This window comes from Panthera tigris, chromosome E2 (genome assembly GCF_018350195.1).
Source record: "Panthera tigris isolate Pti1 chromosome E2, P.tigris_Pti1_mat1.1, whole genome shotgun sequence".
In the NCBI taxonomy this organism is placed as follows: Eukaryota; Metazoa; Chordata; class Mammalia; order Carnivora; family Felidae; genus Panthera; species Panthera tigris.
This window is the reverse complement of record NC_056674.1, coordinates 47,344,616-47,365,937: the sequence shown is the minus strand read 5'-3', so window position 1 is coordinate 47,365,937 and position 21,322 is coordinate 47,344,616. Positions and strand designations below refer to the sequence as shown.

Sequence of the window (21,322 nt, the reverse complement as noted above, 5' to 3'; positions counted from 1 at the left end):
CTTAGAAGAGACCCACATTTGGTTTACCACTCTGTTGTCACCATCTTAAAATTCCCAATAATATTTAAACAAAGGGCCCCACATTTTTATTTTGCACTGGGCCCCACAAATTATGTAGCCAGCACTGAATCTCTTTGTCCAGCAACCATAATGTCCTGCCCAGGCTCACAGGGTGGGAATTGAGACTCCCCATCTTGAGGGGGCAGTGCCAAAGTTTTGGAAGAGTATGTGGGGCTAGAAATACTGGTGTGGTCTTTTTTAGAAAAGGCAATCTGCCACAGACAGTTTGTGGAGAAGTTAAGGCACATAACCTGGAGATTGGAAAGACTTTCCTCCACGGCCTCCCACAAAGACATATCCGTGTCCTCCTTGTTCCACAAAGCATCCTAACGAGAATAAAAAGGCAAATGCATCTACCCACCTGTCTACTCAGCAAATCCTGACTGAGCACATAATGGGAAGCATTTGCAGATGACTCTTAGAGACCCTGCCCTTATCGGACTTGGTGCCCGGAGTGATGGTGTCTGTGAAGGGAGAAGAGAAAGCAAAGGGTGAAGCACTATTTAAAAAGAGAAAACAGGGGTGCGTGGGTGGCTTGGTCGGTTAAGTGTCTGACTTCAGCTCAGGTCATGATCTCATGGTCGTGAGTTCGAGCCCCGCGTCGGGCTCTGTGCTGACAGCTCAGAGCCTGCAGCCTGTTTCTGATTCTGTGTCTCCCTCTCTCTCTGCCCCTCCCCTGTTCATACTCTGTCTCTCTCTGTCTCAAAAATAAATAAATGTTAAAAAAAATAAATAAAAATACAAATAAAAAAATAAAAAGAGAAAACAAGCTTGGGGCGCCTGGGTGGCTCTGTAGGTTAAGCATCTGACTTCAGTTCAGGTCATGATCTCAAGGTTTGTAAGTTTGAGACCCGTATCAGGCTCTCTGATGTCAGCACAGAGCTTGCCTCAGATCTTCTGTCTCCCTCTCCTCCTGCCCCTCCCCAGCTCATTCTCTGCCCAACCCCCCCCCAAATAAATAAAAACATTTTTAGAAAGGGAGAGAGAAAACAAGCCCCAAATGGTTCGCCCCACATAGCAGCAAACCAGTAAGTAGTCGATCAAAGTAAAGATTACATGGGAATGCAAGCTGGTGCAGCCACTCTGGAAAACAGTATGGAGGTTCCTCAGAAAACTAAAAATAGAACTACCCTACCACCCAGCAATTGCACTACTAGGTATTTACCGAAAGGATAAGGTGTGCTGTTTCGAAGGGACACATGCACCCCCAGGTTTATAGCAGCACTATCAACAATAGCCAAAGTATGGAAAGAGCCCAAATGTCTATCGATGGATGAATGGATAAAGAAGATGCGGTATATATGTACAATGGAGTATTACTCGGCAATCAAAAAGAATGAAATCTTGCCATTTGCAACTATGTGGATGGAACTGGAGGGTATTATGCTAAGTGAAATTAGTCAGTCAGAGAAAGACAAAAATCATATGACTTCACTCATTTGAGGACTTCAAGAGACAAAACAGATGAACATAAGGGGAGGGAAACAAAAATAATATAAAAACAAGGAGAGGGACAAAACAGAAAAGACTCATAAATATGGAGAACAAACTGAGGGTTGCTGGAGGGGTTGTGGGAGGGGGGATGGGCTGAATGGGTAACAGGCACTAAGGAATCCACTCCTGAAATCGCTGTTGCACTATATGCTAACTAATTTGGATGTAAATTTTAAAAAATAAAAAAATAAAATAAAATAAAATTGTTTTTAGAAATGTATCATATGGTCATTGTAGAGATTTGGGAAATTAAAAAAAAGAATTAAGAAGAAAATTAAAACAGCCATAATTCCACCATCTAGAATAAATGATTTTAATATGCCACAAAATATAATATAAACATGTTAGCAAAGTGAAGATTACAATGGATACATAACTGTTATTTATGCTTTTACTACTACCGTTTGAAAATTATTATACATGTGAGTAGGGTGTAAAATAAAATGATGGAAAACAATTGGGAATTACCAAAAAAAAAAAAAGGTAAAGATACAAAACAAAACAAAAACAAGGGAAACAAAAAGGTGAGCTGGTGAGGGGGGTTGTTTATTCAAAAAGAGGGTTCCAGAGCCCCAGAGGCAAGGTCTGAGAGAGGCAGCACTTTGCCACTTGAACCATCCTGTGTCTGCCCGTTCACCAGGCCTCTTATACAGCCACAGTTGTGCCAGGCTCAGAACAGGGTATCGTTCAAATGAATATCTGTGGAAGGCCCTAGGATTAGGTCCACAGGGCTCCTGTGGGCTGCTGTGTGGCAGGTAGGCCTGTGATCTCACCCTCCTGGGTTTCCTACTACCTCACTCAGCACTTCTTAATCCTCTTAGTGTTGGCTCTAAATGTTAGATTTCCCAGGGACTCTGCCCAAGGCCTTCCTCTGCACTCTAACCCCTCTGTCCTCAGGTGAGTGCCTTTACTCCCACGGAGTGTCTCCACCCCACCCTCTCCCTGCTCCAGACTCATTCACCTATTCCTTCAAAACTGAACACCTACACTTAGATGAATCACAGTCACCTCAAATTTTGCATGTCCAAAATGGAACTTTCCACTTTTCCCCATATCTTGTTCCCTCCAGTCTTCCCAATTCAGTAAATGGCTGCCTCCACTGCCCAGTCACTTCTCACTTGCCTTCACTCCCCTACATCCAATCCATCCTGTAAGTTCTTCCTGGATGAGAAGGAGACAGCTTTGGGGATATCTGAGAGAATGTTCCAGAAAGAGAAGCTCCTCCACTACCCAGTCACTTCTCACTTGCCTTCACTCCCCTACATCCAATCCATCCTGTAAGTTCTTCCTGGATAAGAAGGAGACAGCTTTGGGGATATCTGAGAGAATGTTCCAGAAAGAGAAGCTCCTCCACTACCCAGTCACTTCTCACTTGCCTTCACTCCCCTACATCCAATCCATCCTGTAAGTTCTTCCTCCAAACCACAACCTGGATCTGAATATTTCTCACCAGCAACTGAGTCACTATCACCCATCAGATTGCTTTGGTAGCTTCTTTTTCTTCTTCTTTCTTTAAAGTTTATTTTTTTATTGCAAGAGAGAGAGAGAGAGAGAGAGAGAGAGAGCGAGCAGGGGAGGGGCAGAGAGAGAGAGGGAGAGAGAAAGAATCCCAAGCAGGGTCCGTGCTGTCAGCGTGGAGCACGACATGGGGCTCCAACTCACAAACCTGAGAGACCATGACCTGAGCCAAAACCAAGAGTCGGATGCTTAAGTGACTGAGCCACCCAGGCGCCTCTGCTTTGCTGGCTTCCTAATTCATCTGATGCCTCTACCCTTGACCTCCTGTCATCCACCCTCCACACAAAAACCAGAGTAGTATTGTAAAACCATAAATCAGAACAAGTCGTTCTCTTGCTCAAAACTATTCAGTGTTTTCCCATTACTTTCAGAACGAAAATGCAGACTCTTCACCCTAAAGACCCTACATCACCTGCTCCACCTCTCAGCGTCATCCCATCCCCTCTCACTCCCCTCGCAGAAACCTTCTTCTCCAGCTCTCTGCGTTACTCAGCTTCTCTTTCTGGAACGTTCTGTCAGCTATCCCCAAAGCTGCCTCCTCTCATCCAGGACTGAACTCAAAGGTCCCTTCTCAGACCTGCAGAAAGAAACCTGCCCTCCTCCTTGTTAAATTTTAGACATTGTCCTCTTTCTTCCTCTAGGGCCCTTTCTCTCTTTTCCCACACACGCCAGAAGGGAAGCGCCTGCAATGAGAGTTTGCCACTGTATCTTCAGGGCCTGCTAGAGTAGGTGCTCACATATATTTGTCTAAAGGATTCATTAACAGACGGCAATTTTATGTTTTTAAATATCCTCACTTGACAAAAGAAAAAGCTGCCTATTCCGCGTAGGTTAGTCATTTTAAAAAACGTTCATAAGCCCAGGGCTATTGCAGTAGACGAACTGGCCACAAGCACCCCTGAACAACACAGTTTTAAGGACAGCAGAAGAGGGAGGAAGACAGAGAGGGCCAGTGGAGGGGAAGCCGGCTGGGTGACTGGGTGGCTGGAGGGCCATAAAAATGGGTGAGCGAACGGATGCGCACGCTCCGGGAACGCACACCCACGGGGCTAAGAAAGTCGAGAACTCACTTCCCTTTACCACCCACCTTTCGGGGTCACTGAGAGGATACGCCAAAGAAGACGAAGTGTGGTGGGCGGGAGGTCGTCAGCTCCGCTGCGCGCAGAGCAGCGAGCCACACCCCCAAGCCCTAGCCCAGCACGCGCTTCTCGCTTCTTGAGCGCCCAGCCGCGCCCCCTGCCGGCAGCGCGCTTAGGTAAGCGCTCCCCGAGCCCGCCGTGCCGCTAGTGCGCGTGCGCGCAGGTGAGCGTCCCGCCCCGCCCCCGGGCTTGGCCACCTGCCCGGGAAACTTGTGGATTGTTGCCCTCGGGTCACTCCGGGGTGGGGACGCGGAACTGGGCCATGGAAGATACGTCGGGGGCTCGCGAGCCCCGTGCCCGACCGAGAGAGCGGGACCCAGACCGGCACTCCCGTCCGGACCGAGACCTCCACCCCGAGCGACAGCGGGACAGACACGGGAACCGGCGCAGGGAGAGAAACGGGGGCGAGCGCAGGGACGGGGACCGGGACAGGGGGAGGGACCGGGACCCCCGCCACGACAGACACAGGGTCGAAGACCTTCGCGCGGGTGAACAAAGAGTTTGGGAAAAGTCCCGCCAGAGCCGGACACGGGACGGACCCCGCAAGCCGACCTGGGACTCAGCCTCGCCCCCCTGGCCCGCGCCTTGGGAAACCACGGAGCCGTCGCTCCCGAGGAAGGAGCGCTTCGGGCACCGTGACCCGACAAGGTGAGGTGGGGCTAAGGGGCGCCCTGAGACCTGGGCACCCAGGAAGCCTGGGTCTGCGGCCTGTCTGCGCTGCTCCCACGCCCCCGGCTTCGTGGCCTAAGAGGCCGGCTTAAAGAAAGGCAGTGCCATTCCTCCCTTTTGCACTCTTGGAGGTGACCTGGGAGGGAAAGAAAACCTTACGGTGCCCCCACTTCTTGATCCGAACCTGATTAACAAAGTAGAAACCACTCCTGTTAGCAGTGGCAGGGCCAGGGACCAGGTAAGGCGGAAGAGAGGACTTCAGGACAGGAAAGGGAAGCGGTGGGAAGGAGATTAAGTAGGTGGTGTTAACTTGAGGCTCCTCCCACACGACTGCCCCTTGGGGCTTCAGACCCTGAGACCTTTGTCCAGTGTTCCCAAACCAGCCCACCTCCAAGTCCCAGTGCCAAGGGCTAATTAAAAGCCGCCCAGTGAAGGGTTAATAGTTGAATCTGCAACTTCTTCTAGGGGTATATGCGTTTCAAAACAGACAGCTGGGAGAGGCTACCGGTTTAGCCAAAGAACTAAATGCACCTAAAACTCCCACCGAAGGGCAGAGATTTCCCTACCTTTGTCACTGAAGTCTTTCCGGGCAGCCTCATTCAAATCCCATGATTGTTTCAGATCCACCCCGCTGAATGAACACAGTGTGCCATCCTTGCCCGGTAGAGCACAGAGAATTCCCTTATGGGCCTTGTGAGGTGAAAGCCTCTTGCTGTTCTGCAGGACTTAGTACGCTGAGAGAGGGTAAGGATGGAAGGCAGGAGAGGAGGCAGTCCTAGACCCCACACCTCCTTCTAGGGCGTTGGTCTTTTTTCCCTCAAACATTCCATCCAACTCCACAAATATTACTGAATGCCCACATTAGATTATGTGCCAGGCCAACAAGGAGAAAAGTACTAGAGTGATGGCTGCTTTCTGGTTGACCCCTGCCCTCTTCTCTACGGAGGAGTCAGGTTCCTCTCTGCTATAGGATTTGGAGGCTTAAGCTTGGCCTCCCTCCCTGTTGTGTCCACACAGCGGGGAAAGCTGTTATCTTGAGCTTATGTTACATTATCTAAAACCAACTAGCCAAACTATGAAAAAGGGTGTGCCCAGATATAGTCACAGGCACTAGTTATTGTTCATCCCTGACCAAAGCCAAATTGCTTTGGTAGCTCTTCAGAGCTACATTTTGGATTTCCTTCTAAGTCAGTGTCCCAGTCCACCACCCCAGCCCCAAACGAGTGAAGGGAATACTTTTGTGTTTTTGGCTCACAGACAGTTGGTGGTTTGAAACCAAAGGACAATCTATTTCCACGTTTCCTCTACACAATAAGCTTTTATTTAATCAGCAGGATGTAGGAGCCAGAGCTCCATTACTTAATGGGTGAGATATCCTGGCAGTGTCCACAGTCTGGTAGGAGACAGACAAGTAAACAGGCTGGTTGCAGCACAGTGTGAAATGTGCCACTTCAGGGGAAGCCAATTTGAAGAGAACAGATCCCCTGCCTAAGATCTGGAAGATTTCTTGGAGCACAATGCCCACAAAGCTGAGTTCTGGAAAAGGGGCAAGAATGGGAAGACTGGGAGAGGAAGATGAAAGGGGTTCCAAGCAGAGAAATAGCTTCCATAGTGACCTAGAGCATGGGAATGCTGTCATCTTTTTGGGGGGTGGGAGTGGGGGGTTGGGGGTGGAGAAAGGAAGTTTATTATGGATGGGTCTGTGAGTATGAGGTTGTGAGTGAAGAGAGAAGAGCAAGGGCTCTCCTGTGTTGTGCTAAAAGTTTGGACTTTATCCAAGGCCATAAGAGTTTAAGGATTTCAAACCCAAGAGATCCATGATGAGAACATTAGAAGGATCCCTGGAGCCGAGTAGGTGGAATGCAGACCCCACCATTGCTTCTCGGACAAAGCTCAGGATATGCTGGCTAAAGGGGGAAAGAAAAAAGTGCCAGAACTAGCAGAGGAAGAGAGAGAGAGATGACTTCCAAAGTTGTCTGTACTACCCATAGGCCTAGAGAGTTATTGCAGACTAAGATCTTTCTAAAGTAACAAGAGAATGAAGAGAATGCCAGCCTGGGCATCAGAGTCTTGTGAGTGCAAACTAATTTGTTTTTGTTTTTTTTAATGTTTATTTATTTTTGAGAGAGAGAGAGAAAGAGAGACAGAGTGTGAGGGACAGAGAGAGGGAGATACAGAATCCAAAGCAGGCTCCAGGCTCCGAGCTGTCAGCACAGATCCAGATGCAGGGCTTGAACTCACAAGCCATCAGATCATAACCTGAGCTGAAGTCAGATACTTTTTTAAAAAAAACATTTTTTAAATTAACATTTATTTGCATTTTGAGAGTCAGAGACAGAAAGAGCACTAGCAGGGGAGGTGCAGAGAGAGGGAGACACAGAACTGGAAGCAGGCTCCAGGCTCTGAGCTGTCAGCACAGAACCCGATGTGGGGCTCGAACCCACAAACTGTGAGATCACGACCCGAGGTGAAGTCAGTCGCCCAACCGACTGAGCCACCCAGGCGCCCCTGAAGTCAGATCCTTAACCAACTGAGCCACCCAGGCTCCTTGAATGCAAACTAGTTTTAAAGAAAGCCGGGTCTGTGATGACTGAAAACCTAGGCTCACAAAGGTGGCTCCTGGCTACCTAGTTAGCTGCAGGTGGACAGACTAGCATCAAATCAGTGTTCAGAATTGTAGAGATATGTGATGTGGTAGCTTAACAATGTTGGGCTAAGTATTTGGATACTCTGTGGGGCCACTAAACCAGGGAAATCTCTGGAATATGAAGTACTACGGCAAATGTTGTTTCTGTTCTGCCCATCTCTTTAATGTCTGGGCCCAGTTCGAGATGTTCAGTGTTCTAATACTGAACAAGCTCTTGAATTTGAAGCCCCTAATGACCATATATGTTTTTGGTTATAGTGAACCTACTTCAGGGAGATACCTGCCCTCGAACCCCAGGTCTGGACAAGAGGGAGTGGAATATTACCAGTCAGAGGCTGAAGGACTCCTGGAATGCCATAAATGCAAATACTTGTGCACTGGGAGAGGTGAGCCATTTTGACCATTTACTGTTTGCTGATGGTTCTCAAAGGGATCTGAGCTGGCGAAGCAAAAATTCAAGTAGATTTCCCTTTTGGGTCCCTAGCATTTTCATTTCCATAATTGCAATGAGGTTCTCATTCCCCCCACCCCGCCTTCCCCCCGCCTCCCCAAAAGAGTAGGAACGTCTGAAAGGTACAGCTAGATTTCCGGTGCTTCTCTTCAGATGTGCCCTGGGGTCTGGCGAGGCAAGCAGCAATGCTGGCAGGTTTCAGGCCTCAGAGGTGGAAGAATGGCAGGCAGAACCAGCTATGAGCTGTCAGCTGTGGGAGGGCTGAGTTAGAGCCACCTGGAGGGGGCAGCCTAGTAGCATTTCATGTTACAGTTAATACTTGTTGACTGAGATCCATAGTAAGAAATTTATTGTACATTAAGACCAAGTTCACACACACACAGATGTTGTGAAACCATACTTACCTTATTATATACCAAGTACATGGGTAATTTCTATTGTACTGGTTCTTTTTTTTTTTTTTTAAGTTTACTTATTTTTGAGAGAGAGAGAAAGCATGAGTGAGGGTGGGGCAGAGAGAGAGAGAGAGAGAGAGGGAGACATTGAGTCCGAAGCAGGCTCCAGGCTCTGAGCTGTCAGCACCGAGCGCAATGCAGGGCTCAAACCCACAAACCACGGGATCATGACCTGAGCTAAAGTAGGACGCTTAACTGACTTTTCTAGCCACCCAGATGCCCCTGTTGTACTGTTTCATTGAGAACAAACAAAAAGAAAAAAAACACAGTTACTAGAACACACAGTTAGCAAAAACACTTAAATGATATCATGCATCAGCTCCAAATGTGGTTCCCAGAGTTCCCATCCAAACCTGAGTGTTTGGCCTTGCCAGCTATGAAGAAAATCTGGTTTGCCAGGGTGAGCCCAAATCACATGATTTGGTGAGAAGTTTTTCTAAGCTGCATATGACTAAGGGGGAAAACTTCTCAGCCTAAGGGTGAGAAATCAAGGAACTTGTCCCTGAAAATGTACTGTAGGATCATTCCAATGATGCACATGATTATGAGATTCTATGGAACTTTCGTGAAAAAGCTCTAGGCAATCCAGATACAAGAATCTGCACTCTAGTTCACATATACTGGCACAACCTCATTGCTTCTGATTCACTTAGTAACTCCGGAGGCTCAGAGAGGTAGCTAAGCTCAGGTGTTAAGTGGAAGAGCTGGAATGCAAACTTAGAGTAACTCCAAGACCTAAAGTGGTTTACTCACTTGACCTTTCTTTTTTTCTTGCTGATAAAAATAAGAGGAATAAGCCAGAGGCTGGTTAACAGGTTTCTCAGTAGAAGTATGTTTTCCTCTGTGATTATTTTACCAAGAGGAGAGGGCAGGACTTGAAGCTCCTGACCCAAATGCACCTTGATTTAGCTTTGTCTGCTCCTGGCTATTTGGCTTTGGGCCTAGAGGTCATTTCTGAGTCAAGATAGTGAAAGGATAGTTCACTAGTCCCAAGCTAACCATTGAAGGCTTTTTAAGGATTCTGGATGTTCAGAAACCCACATCAGTACACAATACTTGGTGTTGTGTTGAAACAGCCATTAAACGTAGGAACTTGTCTCCAGCAGGAAATGCATGCCTGGATAAAGGCCACCTGAAGATTTTCAGCCCTGTCTTAGAGTAGATCTTTTGTGACTTCCTCTTTGGTGAAATCATGTCCTCTTCCAGCAAACTGGTGGAGAAGGGAGGAAGCTGTGTCCCTCTCTGACTTCCTAGGGAGACCTAGGAGTTGGGGCTTTGAGCCATGCTTTGGAAGACTTCAGTGGAACAGTCAGGACACTGACACAAAGAGCGGGGTCCCACATTCACTTATGAGCAAGTCCCCTCAGATACTAAAATCTTCAGGGGCTGAGACTAAAGATGAGACAAAAAGCAGGTACAAATGTCCCTGTTTGTATCTCAGATCACCAGTGCATGTGTATGTACAGGTTGTACTCATTTATTGTCTGGAGGGACAGGTGAGGAGTTGCAAGTTCCCTGGGTGCATTTCCTGCTCTCCTTCTTGGCTCCCTGATTTATTTGGAGCAGTTTCGTTTTGCCTTTGCTCTTTCTCTCTCCCCTTCGACCAGTAGTGCTCAAATCATGACATTTGCATTCAGGTTAATTGCGCATCTCCCTCAGCCCTGCTTATTCTTTTCTGGTTCTATAAAATTTAAAATAAGAATAAGGAAGGGTGCCTGGGTGGCTCAGTTGGTTGAGTGTCTGACTCTTGATTTTGGTTCAGGTCATGATTTTCAGGTCGTGGGATCAAGCCCCTTCTCAGGCCCTGCACTAAGCATGGAGCCTGCTTAAGATTCTGTCTCTCTGGGGCACCTGGGTGGCTCAGTCGGTTAAACACCTGACTTCCTTTCCACTCAGATCATGATCTCAGGGGTCATGGGTTCAGGCCCCACATCAGGCTTTGTGCTGATAGTTCAGAGCCTGCTTGGGATTCTCTCTTCCCTCTCTCTGCCTCTCCCCTGCTCATGCTCTCTCTCTCTCTTTCAAAATAAATAATTTTTAAAATATTTAATCATTTTTGAGAGAGTCAGAAAGAGAATGTGAGCAGGGCAGGGTCAGAGAAAGGGAGACACAGAATCTGAAGCAGGCTCCAGGCTCTGAGCTGTCAGCACAGAGCCCGACGTAGGGCTTGAACCCATGGACCACAATATCATGACCTGACCCAAAGTCGGACACCTAACCAACTGAGCTACCCACGTGCCCCAAAATAAATTAAAAAAAAAAAAAAAAATTCTCTCCCTCTGCCCCTCTTCCCAGCCTGTGCTTGTTCTCTTTCTCTTTCTCAAAATAAAAATAAAAATAAAAAATAAAACCTATAAAATAGGAATAAGGGGCTTGTAGTGTCTCTGCTCTCCCCACACTGTATTAAGAAATATACATATTTGTTCCCATACATCAAAGACATTGGGAAAACCCTAAATGTTCTTTACATTGGAATTATTTAAACTTGTGGTATTCTATACATCCTTTAAAAATATGAAGTATATTGATTTATATTTGCTGAGATGGAAAAAAATGTTCACACTATATTCTTAACTGAAAAAAATAGGTTAAATAATAGTAGAGTAGGTCCCCATTTTTCACCTAAAAGCAAATAAACAATAGAAAAATTATGCATATATGACAGAAAAGTCCAGAAGAAAAAGTAATGGTCACAGTGGTTATTTTTTTAATTGGTTGGGATTTAGATACCTTTACATTATATGTTTCTGTCTATATATATATTTTTTTACAGTAAGTATGTATTACTTTTATAATTAAAGAAAATAATGCTATCTGCATTTGGGGGGGAAATTGAAGAGTGTTAAGATAATACATGAGAGTGAATCATTCCAGTTACAGAACATGTAGATGTAACACAGCTTCATACAGCACACAGGCATCACCAGCTGGACCTAGGCACAAAATCTGGTTCTCTAAACCCCTGGGAGCTGCTGGGAGTCTACCCCGAGTCAGCTGACCTCTTGCAACCATTCAGGATATATAATTTCAAGCTCAGAAGCGCCCAGCCTTATAGAATCCTGAGAAAAAGAAGCCACACACACACAACGATATGATTCCATTTATATGAAATTCTAAAGGGATGCCTGAGTGACTCAGTTGGTTGAGCGTCCAACTCTTGATTTTGGCTCAGGTCATGATCTCATGGTTTGTGGGATTGAGCCCCACGTTGTGCTCTGCACTGCCAGCGAACAGCCTACTTGGGATTCTCTCTCTCCCTCTCTCTGTCCCTTCCCCGCTCGTTCCCTCTCTTTATCTCAAAATAAATAAACTTAAAAAAAATTCTAGAAAGCTCAACCTACTCATTCCTAATGGCAGAGAGCAGATCACTGGTTGTCTGAGGAGGAGGGTGAAAGACTGACCACAAACAGTCTCTCAGGAACTTTCTGGGAAGATGAAAACATTCTGAATCTTGACTCAGATTGCATGGCATGTGTGTTTGTCAAAACTCAACAAGCTTGGGGCGCCTGGGTGGCGCAGTCGGTTAAGCGTCCGACTTCAGCTCAGGTCACGATCTCGCGGTCCGTGAGTTCGAGCCCCGCGTCAGGCTCTGGGCTGATGGCTCAGAGCCTGGAGCCTGCTTCCGATTCTGTGTCTCCTTCTCTCTCTGCCCCTCCCCCCTTCATGCTCTGTCTCTCTCTGTCTCAAAAATAAATAAACGTTAAAAAAAAAAATTAAAAAAAAAAAAAAACTCAACAAGCTGTACATTCAATGTGGGTCGTTTTCTTCCATGTCAGTTATATCTCAATGAAGTGGGTCTTAAGGAAAGCAGCCAACTTTGGCGGAAAAGCTGGAGCTCTTTTCTTGTTCAAGACAAAGAAACCAAGGGCCCTGAGAGAATCTAGCCCTGAGAAAAAAACCACAGCCCAAATTTGCTTTTTAGGGAAACTAAAGAAAACAAAGTTAAACTTTAGAACATACTTACTGAGTTGAAATCTAAGAACAATGAAACCCATTACATTTCTTTAATTCAGGAAGCCTTGTGGGTTTAATTGACCTAATCTTTCCTGTTTCTAATATATGTGAACCACAGTTGACATTTTGATGTATAACTTCTATACTATTTTCTGACTTCATTGTATTTTTTTAAGCTCTGCGTTATTTCCTTCAAACTTGGAGAGGTTTCCTCTTTCAAACTGAAGAAAGCCACAAAACGTATCTAAAGAGAAGATAACTATTTTTTAGTCTTCTTGGCATGGATGGGCTGGGGCTGAGAATGTTCTTGCCTTCTATCAAGGATGCCTTTCTTTCTGGTTGGTAACTGGTCTGATTTCTCTCACCCTCTTCCTGCACCCCACGAGGGGCAAGCTGTTTTGAGAGTTACTCTTTCTAGCCTAGAGTACTTCCAGCATCATTTCCGGAGCCCACAGTTGCACGCTAGTACCTAATGTTCATCAGGCGGCTTTGGCTGATCGGGGCCTCCCCATGGTGGTGGTAGGGGGTGTGTGTGCGCGGAATAAAGAGACTGCTGTGGTGCTGGCTACTGCAGGGAAGATGAGCAGCAAGGTGGAAGTCTCCAAGCCTGAAACAGCACCTGTGAAAATGGTAACACGCCCTTCTTTTGCAGCCTGCTGTCAGATGCTGGAGGTTCTCCTGAACTTGTTGATCCTGGCCTGCAGTTCTGTGTCTTACAGTTCCACAGGGGGCTACACAGGCATCACCAGCCTGGGGGGCATGTACTACTACCAGTTTGGAGGGGCTTACAGTGGTTTCGATGGTGCTGATGGGGAGAAAGCGCAGCAGCTGGATGTCCAGTTCTACCAGCTGAAGCTGCCCACCGTCACTGTGGCCATGGCCTGTGGTGGAGCCCTCATGGCCTTCTGCTGTCTCCTGGTTGTTCTGGGTATCCTGCGGGTCCCATGGCACTGCCCCCTGTGGCTGGTGATCGAAGGCTTGCTGGACGTATTCATTGCCGGGGCCTACATCCCAGCTCTGTACTTCTATTTCCACCACCTCTCTGCTGCCTACGCCTCTCCAGTGTGCAAAGAGAGGGAGGTGCTGTACCAAAGCAAAGGCTACAGCGGCTTCGGCTGCAGCTTCCATGGGGGAGACATAGGAGTTGGAATCTTTGCTACGCTAGCCATTGGGGTCTTTGCTCTAGGGGCTGTGCTGGCCATCAGGGGTTACCGAAAGGTCCGGAAGCTGAAAGAGAAGCCTGCAGAGATGTTGGAGTTTTAGGCTTTGTAAAAAACCGTCCTGCCCAATATAAGTGATGGTAGTTACTCTGAACGACTGGAATACTGGAATACTTCACTGTGGGACTTGCCAGCCCTTGAAGACTGATGGGCCGACTTTGGTATCCTGCATGAAGCTCTGGGTTACACAGAGCAGTGTTCTCTGATGTACCACACTCGGGTTCTAGAGTCCTTTCTTGGTGAGCGATGACCCACAATTATTGAAACAGAACAAAACTGGAGGTCGAGACCCACAAGGAAGAGGCATGTGCTGTAGGACAAGGCACTTTTGACTAACTAGAGAGAGGTGACCAAGTGAATCTGAAGAACCTTATCTTTAAAGTCCCTGAAAAGCCATCTACCAGGAGACAAGCATTTCAGCCTGAACTTTTCTAAACACAACTGTTTTAAGCAGATGAGCCCCGAAGTTCTTCCACACTGAGATCTCCGATCCTACACGTCCTTAATGCTCTGGGTGCAGGGTGTAGGGATGGATGCTGGGGAGACACTGCCTGTAAAATTTAAGTTGGAGGTAGTCGTGGGCTGAACAAAGAGGAATACGATTAATTCAATGAGATGCAAAGAAGCTACTCCAACAAGCTGCTTAGAGTGGCCTTGAAAGCTCAATAAGTGTTTTGTACCTCTTGTAAATGTGCCATTGTATGAAGAATTCAACCCAACATCTGGGAGGCAGGAGCCATCCAGAATAAAAGAATGTAAAATCTTTCCCAACAGTAGAATGCCACTTTTGGCCAGACAATTTAATGGGTCCTATTACATGTTAAATTATGGCTTCTGGAACATTACAATATATTCTTGGTACAAATGAATATGTTCTTTGCATTACATGAGCCAAATAAAAATCCAAAGAAAAATTTTAACTTGGAGGTGATGTCTCCTTGAGATTCTCTCTCTCCCTCTCCCTCTGCCCTTCCCTGGCCCATGTGCACACACTCTCTGTCTCAAAAACAAACAAACAAATTAAAAAGTGACTTCCATTTGGGTTTAGAAAGTGAAATATATGCTTGTATATGATTAGAAAATTTCTTGAAGAGGGGCACCTGGGTGGCTCACCCGGTTAAGTATCCAACTTTGGCTCAGGTCATGATCTCATGATTTGTGGGTTCAAGCCCAGCGCTGGGCTCTGTGCCGACAGTAGTGAAGCCTGCTTCGGATTCTCTGTCTCCTTCTCTCTGTCTGCCTCTTCCCCACTCGTGTGTGCTCTCTCTGAAAAATAAAATAAATAAACATTTTTAAAAAAAAGAAAATTTCTTCAAGAATGTACATAAGAAGGCTTTAGGAATATTTGCTTCTGGAGGGAAGGAGATTTTATTTTTCATTTTATGCCTGGCTTGACTGCACATGTTTGTTTTATTTTAGATAAATAAAAAAATTTGATTTGCTCTCCAGTTTTTTCACATTTAATTTACATCTAAGCATATAGTGCAACAATGATTTCAGGAGTAGATTCCTTAATGCCCCTTACCCTTTAGCCCATCCCCCCTCCCACAACCCCCCCCCCAGTAACCCTCTCTTTGTTCTCCATATTTAAGAGTCTCTTATGTTTTGTTCCTCTCCCTGTTTTTGTATTATTTTTGCTTCCCTTCCCTTATGTTCACCTGTTCTGCATCTTAAAGTCCTCATATGAGTGAAATCCTTTATTTGTATTTCTCTAATTTCACTTAGCATAATACTCTCTAGTTCCATCCATGTAGTTGCAAATGGCAAGATTTCCTTCTTTTTGATTGCTGAGTAATACTCCATTGTGTACATATACCACATCTTCGTTATCCATCCATCCATCGATGGACATTTGGGCTCTTCCCATACTTTGGCTATTGTAGATAATGCTGCTATAAACGTTGGGGTGCATGTATCCCTTCGAAATAGCACTCCTGTATCCCGTGGATAAATGCCTAGTAGTGCAATTGCTGGGTCATAGGGTAGTTCTATTTTTAGTTTTTTGAGGAACCTCCATCCTGTTTTCCAGAGTGGCTGCACCAGCTTGCATTCCCACCAACAATGCAAAAGAGATCCTCTTTCTCTGCATCCTCGCCAACATCTGTTTGCCTGAGTTGTAAATGTTAGCCATTCTGACAGGTGTGAGGTAGTATCTCATTGTGGTTTTGATTTGTATTTCCCTGATGATGAGTGATGCTGAGCATTTTTTCATGTGTCGGTTGGCCAGAAATAGATGTATAATTAAGCAGAATATTACATGTTCAGCCACAAAACCAGCCTCACCCAGAAAGACCCCATTTATAACAAAAATCTCATGTCTGTTTCAGTGTCCACTTCCTTCTACAGAGCCTTCTGCTCTTTCTGGAGACTTGACCCATCCCACCATAGAGATAAACTCCTAGCTCTGGCAGTCAGCATTTTTTTCCTCTTCTAATGGCTGTGAATCTTTCTGCACTAACAGCAAGGTTGGAAATAGGTGAGCCTGTTTGATATTATGCAAGGCCTGGCTGGTACTGTGATAATATTCAGTGGCTATATTCCTTCAACAGATCCCACATCACTGGACCCAGCAACAGACCATTATTCCTCTCAACTGTTGTAGCCCAGGGGGGTAGTTGACAAGATCTAGATTTATTTCACGTCATCCTAGCAGATACATGCTGTGTGGATCATGACTCCACTGTTTGGGCAGAATCTGTCCCAGAAGGGACAGCTTTCCCCATCTGGTAGAAGGATGGTGTTCCTGCTTCCCTTCAGGGGGAGAGATGTTAACACACGTACACAAGGAAAACCAAGGCAGAGAGAGGTGTTCTATGTAGAGGATAACTACTCCCCCTGAATTAGAATGATATTTGGGCCAATTCACTTGCTCTGCTAGAGGGAGCCAGTGGCCGGTAGTTTATGGTGCTTGGGTGGAGAGTGGGCAGTTCTGATCTGATGTTATCTTCAAATTTAAATAAGAGGAATGTAGCTCCTCAACCGTTAAAGCCTTTGGCTGCTGTGTCCCATGGACCTCCTAGGAATTTGTGTGGGCCTTGCAGGAGTTAGGATCAGCAAAGCCAGTATGTTAGAGAAACTGGTATTTAGCTACCCAGGTTTTTGTTTGTTTTGAGAGACAGAGAGAGAGAGCAAGCAGGGGAGGGGCAGAGAGAGAGAGAGAGAGGGAGACAGAGCAGGCATTGCACTGTCAGTGCAGAGCCTGATGCAGGGCTTGATCTCAAGAACCCTGAGATCATGACCTGAGCCAAAATCAAGAATCGGATAATAGGGTGCCTGAGTGGCTCAGTCGTTAAGAGTCTGACTCTTGGTTTCTGCTCAGACCATGATCTCACAGTTTGTAAGTTTGAGCCCCATGTCCGGCTCTATGCTGCCAGTGTGGAGCCTGCTTGGGATTCATATTCTCTCTCTCTCTCTCTCTCTCTCTCTCTCTCTCTCTCTCTCTCAGAATAAATAAACTTTAAAGAGTCAGATGTTTAACTGACTGAGCCACCCAGGCATCTCTAGCTGCCCAGTTTTTATACGCTGTGGTACTGTCTAATGTATTAGAGAGGTTTCCTGATTTCTGGGAAACCACACTTGTCCAATTTCTTAAATCTCTCACTAAGCCCCTTCCAATACCATCCACTTGTGTAACATTTTATGATTTTCCAAGTATTTTCATGTACTTGCTTTCATCAAGTCTCACCCCACCCTGTGGGATAAGACAGGCAGTTATCTTCATTCGTCAGATGAAGTATGTGAGGCTTCGAGTCAGTGACTGGGGTAAGATCACCAGCAGTGAAGTGTGGGGACGTGAACCTGGTGTTCCCACTGGAGGGGTCATGTGCTTTCCTCTTAGTTCTCATCTCTGAACCCTGGAGAATGACAGGAGACATTCCCCCACAAGTACACCTAAGCAGAGGCTATGGCCTCTGTCCATGATGAATGAAAGCTGACCTTGGACAAGAAGATATTCAGTCTCCATTCGCCTGTTGATTCCTCCTGCCTTGCGGCATTTGTGAATTCCTTAAACTCAAAAGAAATCCCCAAGTGAACAGCCCATGTGTCCATCAGTTGAATAGACTGGGCCATCCACACAGTGACTTTGGAGCTACTTAACAAAGTATGTGGACACTGTCGGAGCTGATCTGAAGACATCTCCAGGAATAGTTAAATGAACAAAACAAGACTCAGAGCAATGTGTGCGGAATGCTTCCTGGTGAAAAAAGCAGGGCAGGGGTGATGAAATGCTGATTTGAGTGTGCTTTTATTTGCATAAAGAACACTGGAAAATTACATCAGGAAATAATGAAAGTGGTTGGGGGTAGAGAGCAGGGTGGACAGGGACATGAGTGACTTTTTTCCCTCAGTTTATACCTTTTCATGTCATTTTTAGTTTAAAAAAAAAACTTGAAGATTTGAAATAATTATAGATTCACAAAATGTTACAAAAGCAGTACAGAGAACTTGAATACCCTTAACCCAGTTTTCCAGAATGGCCACTTCTTGCATAACCATAGTGTGATACTGTATCCGGGACATTGACAGTCTCCTGAGCGTATTTAGACTTCACCAGTTTTACAAGCACTCCCGTCTGTGTGGTTTGGTCATGTGTTACATTCATGTGGCCACCACTACCATCAACTACAGAACTGTTCCATCATCAGGCATCCCCAGGGCTTCCCCCCCTTATAGTCACAATGCAACCCCTCCCCACTCGTCCCCATCCCCTGACAACCATGGAACTGTGTGCTCTGTCTCCCTAATTTTGTCATTTTGAGACTGTTACATAAATGGAATCATACAGTGTGTGACCTTTGAGACTGGCTTTTTTCTCATAATTCCCTTGAGATCCACCCAAGTTGTTGCATGTATCAACGGCTCCTTCTCTTTTAATTGCTGAGTAGTTTTCCACAGTATGGATGTACCTGATTAACCGCTCGCTACCGAGGGACATTTGGGTTTCTGACACTAGGCTATTACAAACAAAGCTACTGTGAGCTTTCGTGTACACGGTTTTGTGTGGACTTTGAAGTTTTTGTTTCTTGAGGATGAGTGCTCCCAGAGTACAGTCGTAGGGTCACATGGTAAGTATGTTTTCGTTTTTTAAGAAACTGACAAAATTTTTTTCCCAGAGTGGCATTTTGTTTTTCGAACATATGAGTATTAAAAAAACAAAAACCACGGATGTTAATGTTAAATCCGACCGTGTCCTTCAAATCAGGGCCCCAGTGGTACTTCTCTGATCTGACCTACAGTTTTCCTGGGTGTGAGTGACGTCAGCGTTAAATCCCGAATCTCTCTCCTCCTAGGTGTGGTACAGATAGTGGAGGTGATACTGAATGGGATGGTTCTCATGTGTATCGTGGCCTCCTACTTTGTCCTTGCTGGATTCAGTGCCAGCTTCACCAGTGGCGGCGGCTTTGGGAACAACTATTACTCACCGTTTGAGGGCACCGAGCTGGAGCAGGTTCGGCAGCTGGACCAGCAGTACACAGTCCTCCGGGCACCCCTGATATATGGCGGTGTGGCTGTTTCTCTGGGGCTGGGTGTCCTTACTATGGGCGTTTTACTCCAGGGAGCCAAAAGTCTAACCAAACTGTCGGCGAAGTGGCTCCTGCTGGAGGCCGCCTTCAGCCTCCTGGTGGCAGTGAGCTACAGCGTAGGCATTGGCACTTACCTCCACGTAGCCTTGCGGATCAATGCCACAGACACTTGCAGAGCCAGAGCGCAGCTCTATGCCCGCAAGGGTCTCACCTGGATGAACTGCCAGCTGGCAGGCACTGATGGAGCCGCAGCCACCTTTGCTTGTCTTCTGGTGGTTACATACGGTGCCAGCGTAGTGCTGGCCCTGCGGAGCTACCGGCAACAGAAGCACTACAAAGACAGCCAAGCACAGAACAGAAGTTACAATGACGCGCCTGAATACCTGTGGTCAGGAACACTCTGAGACTTCTTCTGGAACCTAAATGGCAACCCACCTCCCTTGTTTCTCTCAAAAAGATGTGTCCCTTAAAGTGGCACGTTACACAACTATGGTCTTCACATACTTGATTTTACAAATGTTCCCTCTGGTACCAGTGCAAAGCTAGATGATCATTTCATTTTTTTAATCAATAAGTCTTAGTTGGCTGAGAGCTTGAAAAAGATGTCTCCACCTTTGCAACAAAGAGCAACATTGCAAGTCTGGGGATGCCTTTGTGGTGTGGCTCTCTTACCAGATGGTAAGGTAATCATGGTAATAGCTACATAGCCAGAAAAATTCTGAGAGATGAGAATTACACATCCGGGGTAGCAGGTCCAGTGTTACAGTAGAAATATCTTCCCGTCATAACTACTTAAGGTCATCAAAAGAGACGTGCCATTGCCCCCCGTATTTGGTCCCAGGGGAATGATTTTAAAGCAGTTGGATGATTGAGTTCTAAATGAGTAATTACATTCTGACTCTCTTAGAAGGAAGCCACTCTGTTGGTACAGCAGTGTGCCCTGACTGCCTGGGTCCAACGGAGCGTTCCTCCCTTACAGATGGGAGCCAGGATTCCTGATGCATGAAGGGAGACGCTTTGAGAATGCATGTTCCTCCTCAGGATTCCTGCATTAGGGCTGAGAAAAAAGGGTTTTTCTGCCAGCGTCCAAGTTACTTTTTTGTTGCAAGTCATTCAATTGGATTTCACTTTCCTAAAATATCTTATAATTTTCTTAAATATGAGGCTTCCAGATGGAAACAAAATTCGTAAACTTCTTAAATGTGTTATTCAACTGATATCAAAAGTAAAATGTAGTGAATTTTATTAGACTAGAAAGGCTTACTGGAGGCTTCTTCATTTCTCCATCCCCTGACAGTCCCCTCTAGAGGAGCCCTTCAAAGGTAGATTGTAATCACTCAGGACCCTGGATTGTTTTCAGAATGTAATAGATCATTAACACTGAATATTAAAAATAAAGTTTTTCACTTATTTTAATCTAAAGTTTTATAGCTGTTCTTATACTTTACTAGTCTCAGATTTTCAGTTGTTAAATGCACCTAGAAATACATGCATTCTTATGACAGTTTTTTTCCCTAATTGCTCTCTTGCTTTTCAATAGCTAATTGTTTTTTTCTGTAATATCAGTTTTACTTCCATATTATAAATGAGGTTAAACTATTAATAAGTTCAAATTCTTAGTACATTTCTAAAAACAATCTATTTCCACAATGCAATTTTGACATAAATCTCAGATTCTCTAATTTACAGTTAGTAAGAAATCAGCAAACATAAGCCTCTTTCAACAGATGTGAAAATGGCAATGAAAGAAAACTAAGTCAATGTCATTTTCCCCCTCCTTACCCCCCCAACTGCTCTCCTCCCTGGAACATATTACCTTTCCTCTCCTGTCCTTTCAACAGCTATTTCTGATAGAACCTATTGAAGGTGAAGGATCAGAACAAAACCTCATACAGAAATGAGAAAATATCTAATTATACTTCTACAAAAAGTAAAGCTTGGAGGAAAATAATCAACTGAAAATCTGCATTACTAGGTTAACATAAAAACATTGTGCCGCAGAAAGCTGCTTCTTCCACTGTCACCCTTGGCCTCAAGCGGTGGCCAGAGTCCCACAGCTTTTAACTGAGTGGTAGACAGGAAGTTTAACAGCAGCAAAAATCAAAGAACCCGTTCCTCACACACACCCCAGAAAAGCCTTCCTGCACTGCCCCCGGCCCCGCATTATCTCCCGAGACATGTTCCTCTTAC

The 21,322-nt window shown here is 45.6% G+C and overlaps 2 protein-coding genes across 4 annotated transcripts in view; one reads left to right on the top strand and one right to left on the bottom strand.

The window, feature by feature from the left end:
- The window catches only part of TAT (tyrosine aminotransferase), a 49,087-nt gene extending 43,956 nt beyond the window's left edge, over window positions 1-5,131 (bottom strand). The window contains exons 1-2 of one of the 2 annotated variants that reach the window (XM_042968538.1): window positions 4,160-4,247; window positions 422-524 (exon numbers count right to left, since the gene is read on the bottom strand). The gene's annotated coding sequence lies outside the window, so the exon portion shown is untranslated. Of the gene's footprint in view, window positions 1-421; window positions 525-4,159; window positions 4,248-5,064 lie in introns of those variants that run through there. The other variant, XM_042968537.1, reaches the window with a different exon arrangement.
- Window positions 4,427-20,509, top strand: MARVELD3 (MARVEL domain containing 3). 2 transcript variants are annotated; one of them, XM_042968540.1, is made up of 3 exons: window positions 4,427-4,859; window positions 7,786-7,913; window positions 18,899-20,509. In XM_042968540.1, exons 1-3 carry the CDS (start codon window positions 4,474-4,476, stop codon window positions 19,534-19,536), a joined length of 1,152 nt encoding a protein of 383 aa, XP_042824474.1. In that variant the 5' UTR covers window positions 4,427-4,473; the 3' UTR covers window positions 19,537-20,509. The 2 variants fall into 2 exon arrangements, with proteins under 2 accessions (XP_042824474.1, XP_007075007.2); XM_007074945.3 differs by lacking the exon at window positions 18,899-20,509 and adding an exon at window positions 13,040-14,379.
- Window positions 20,510-21,322: the final 813 nt, after the last annotated feature.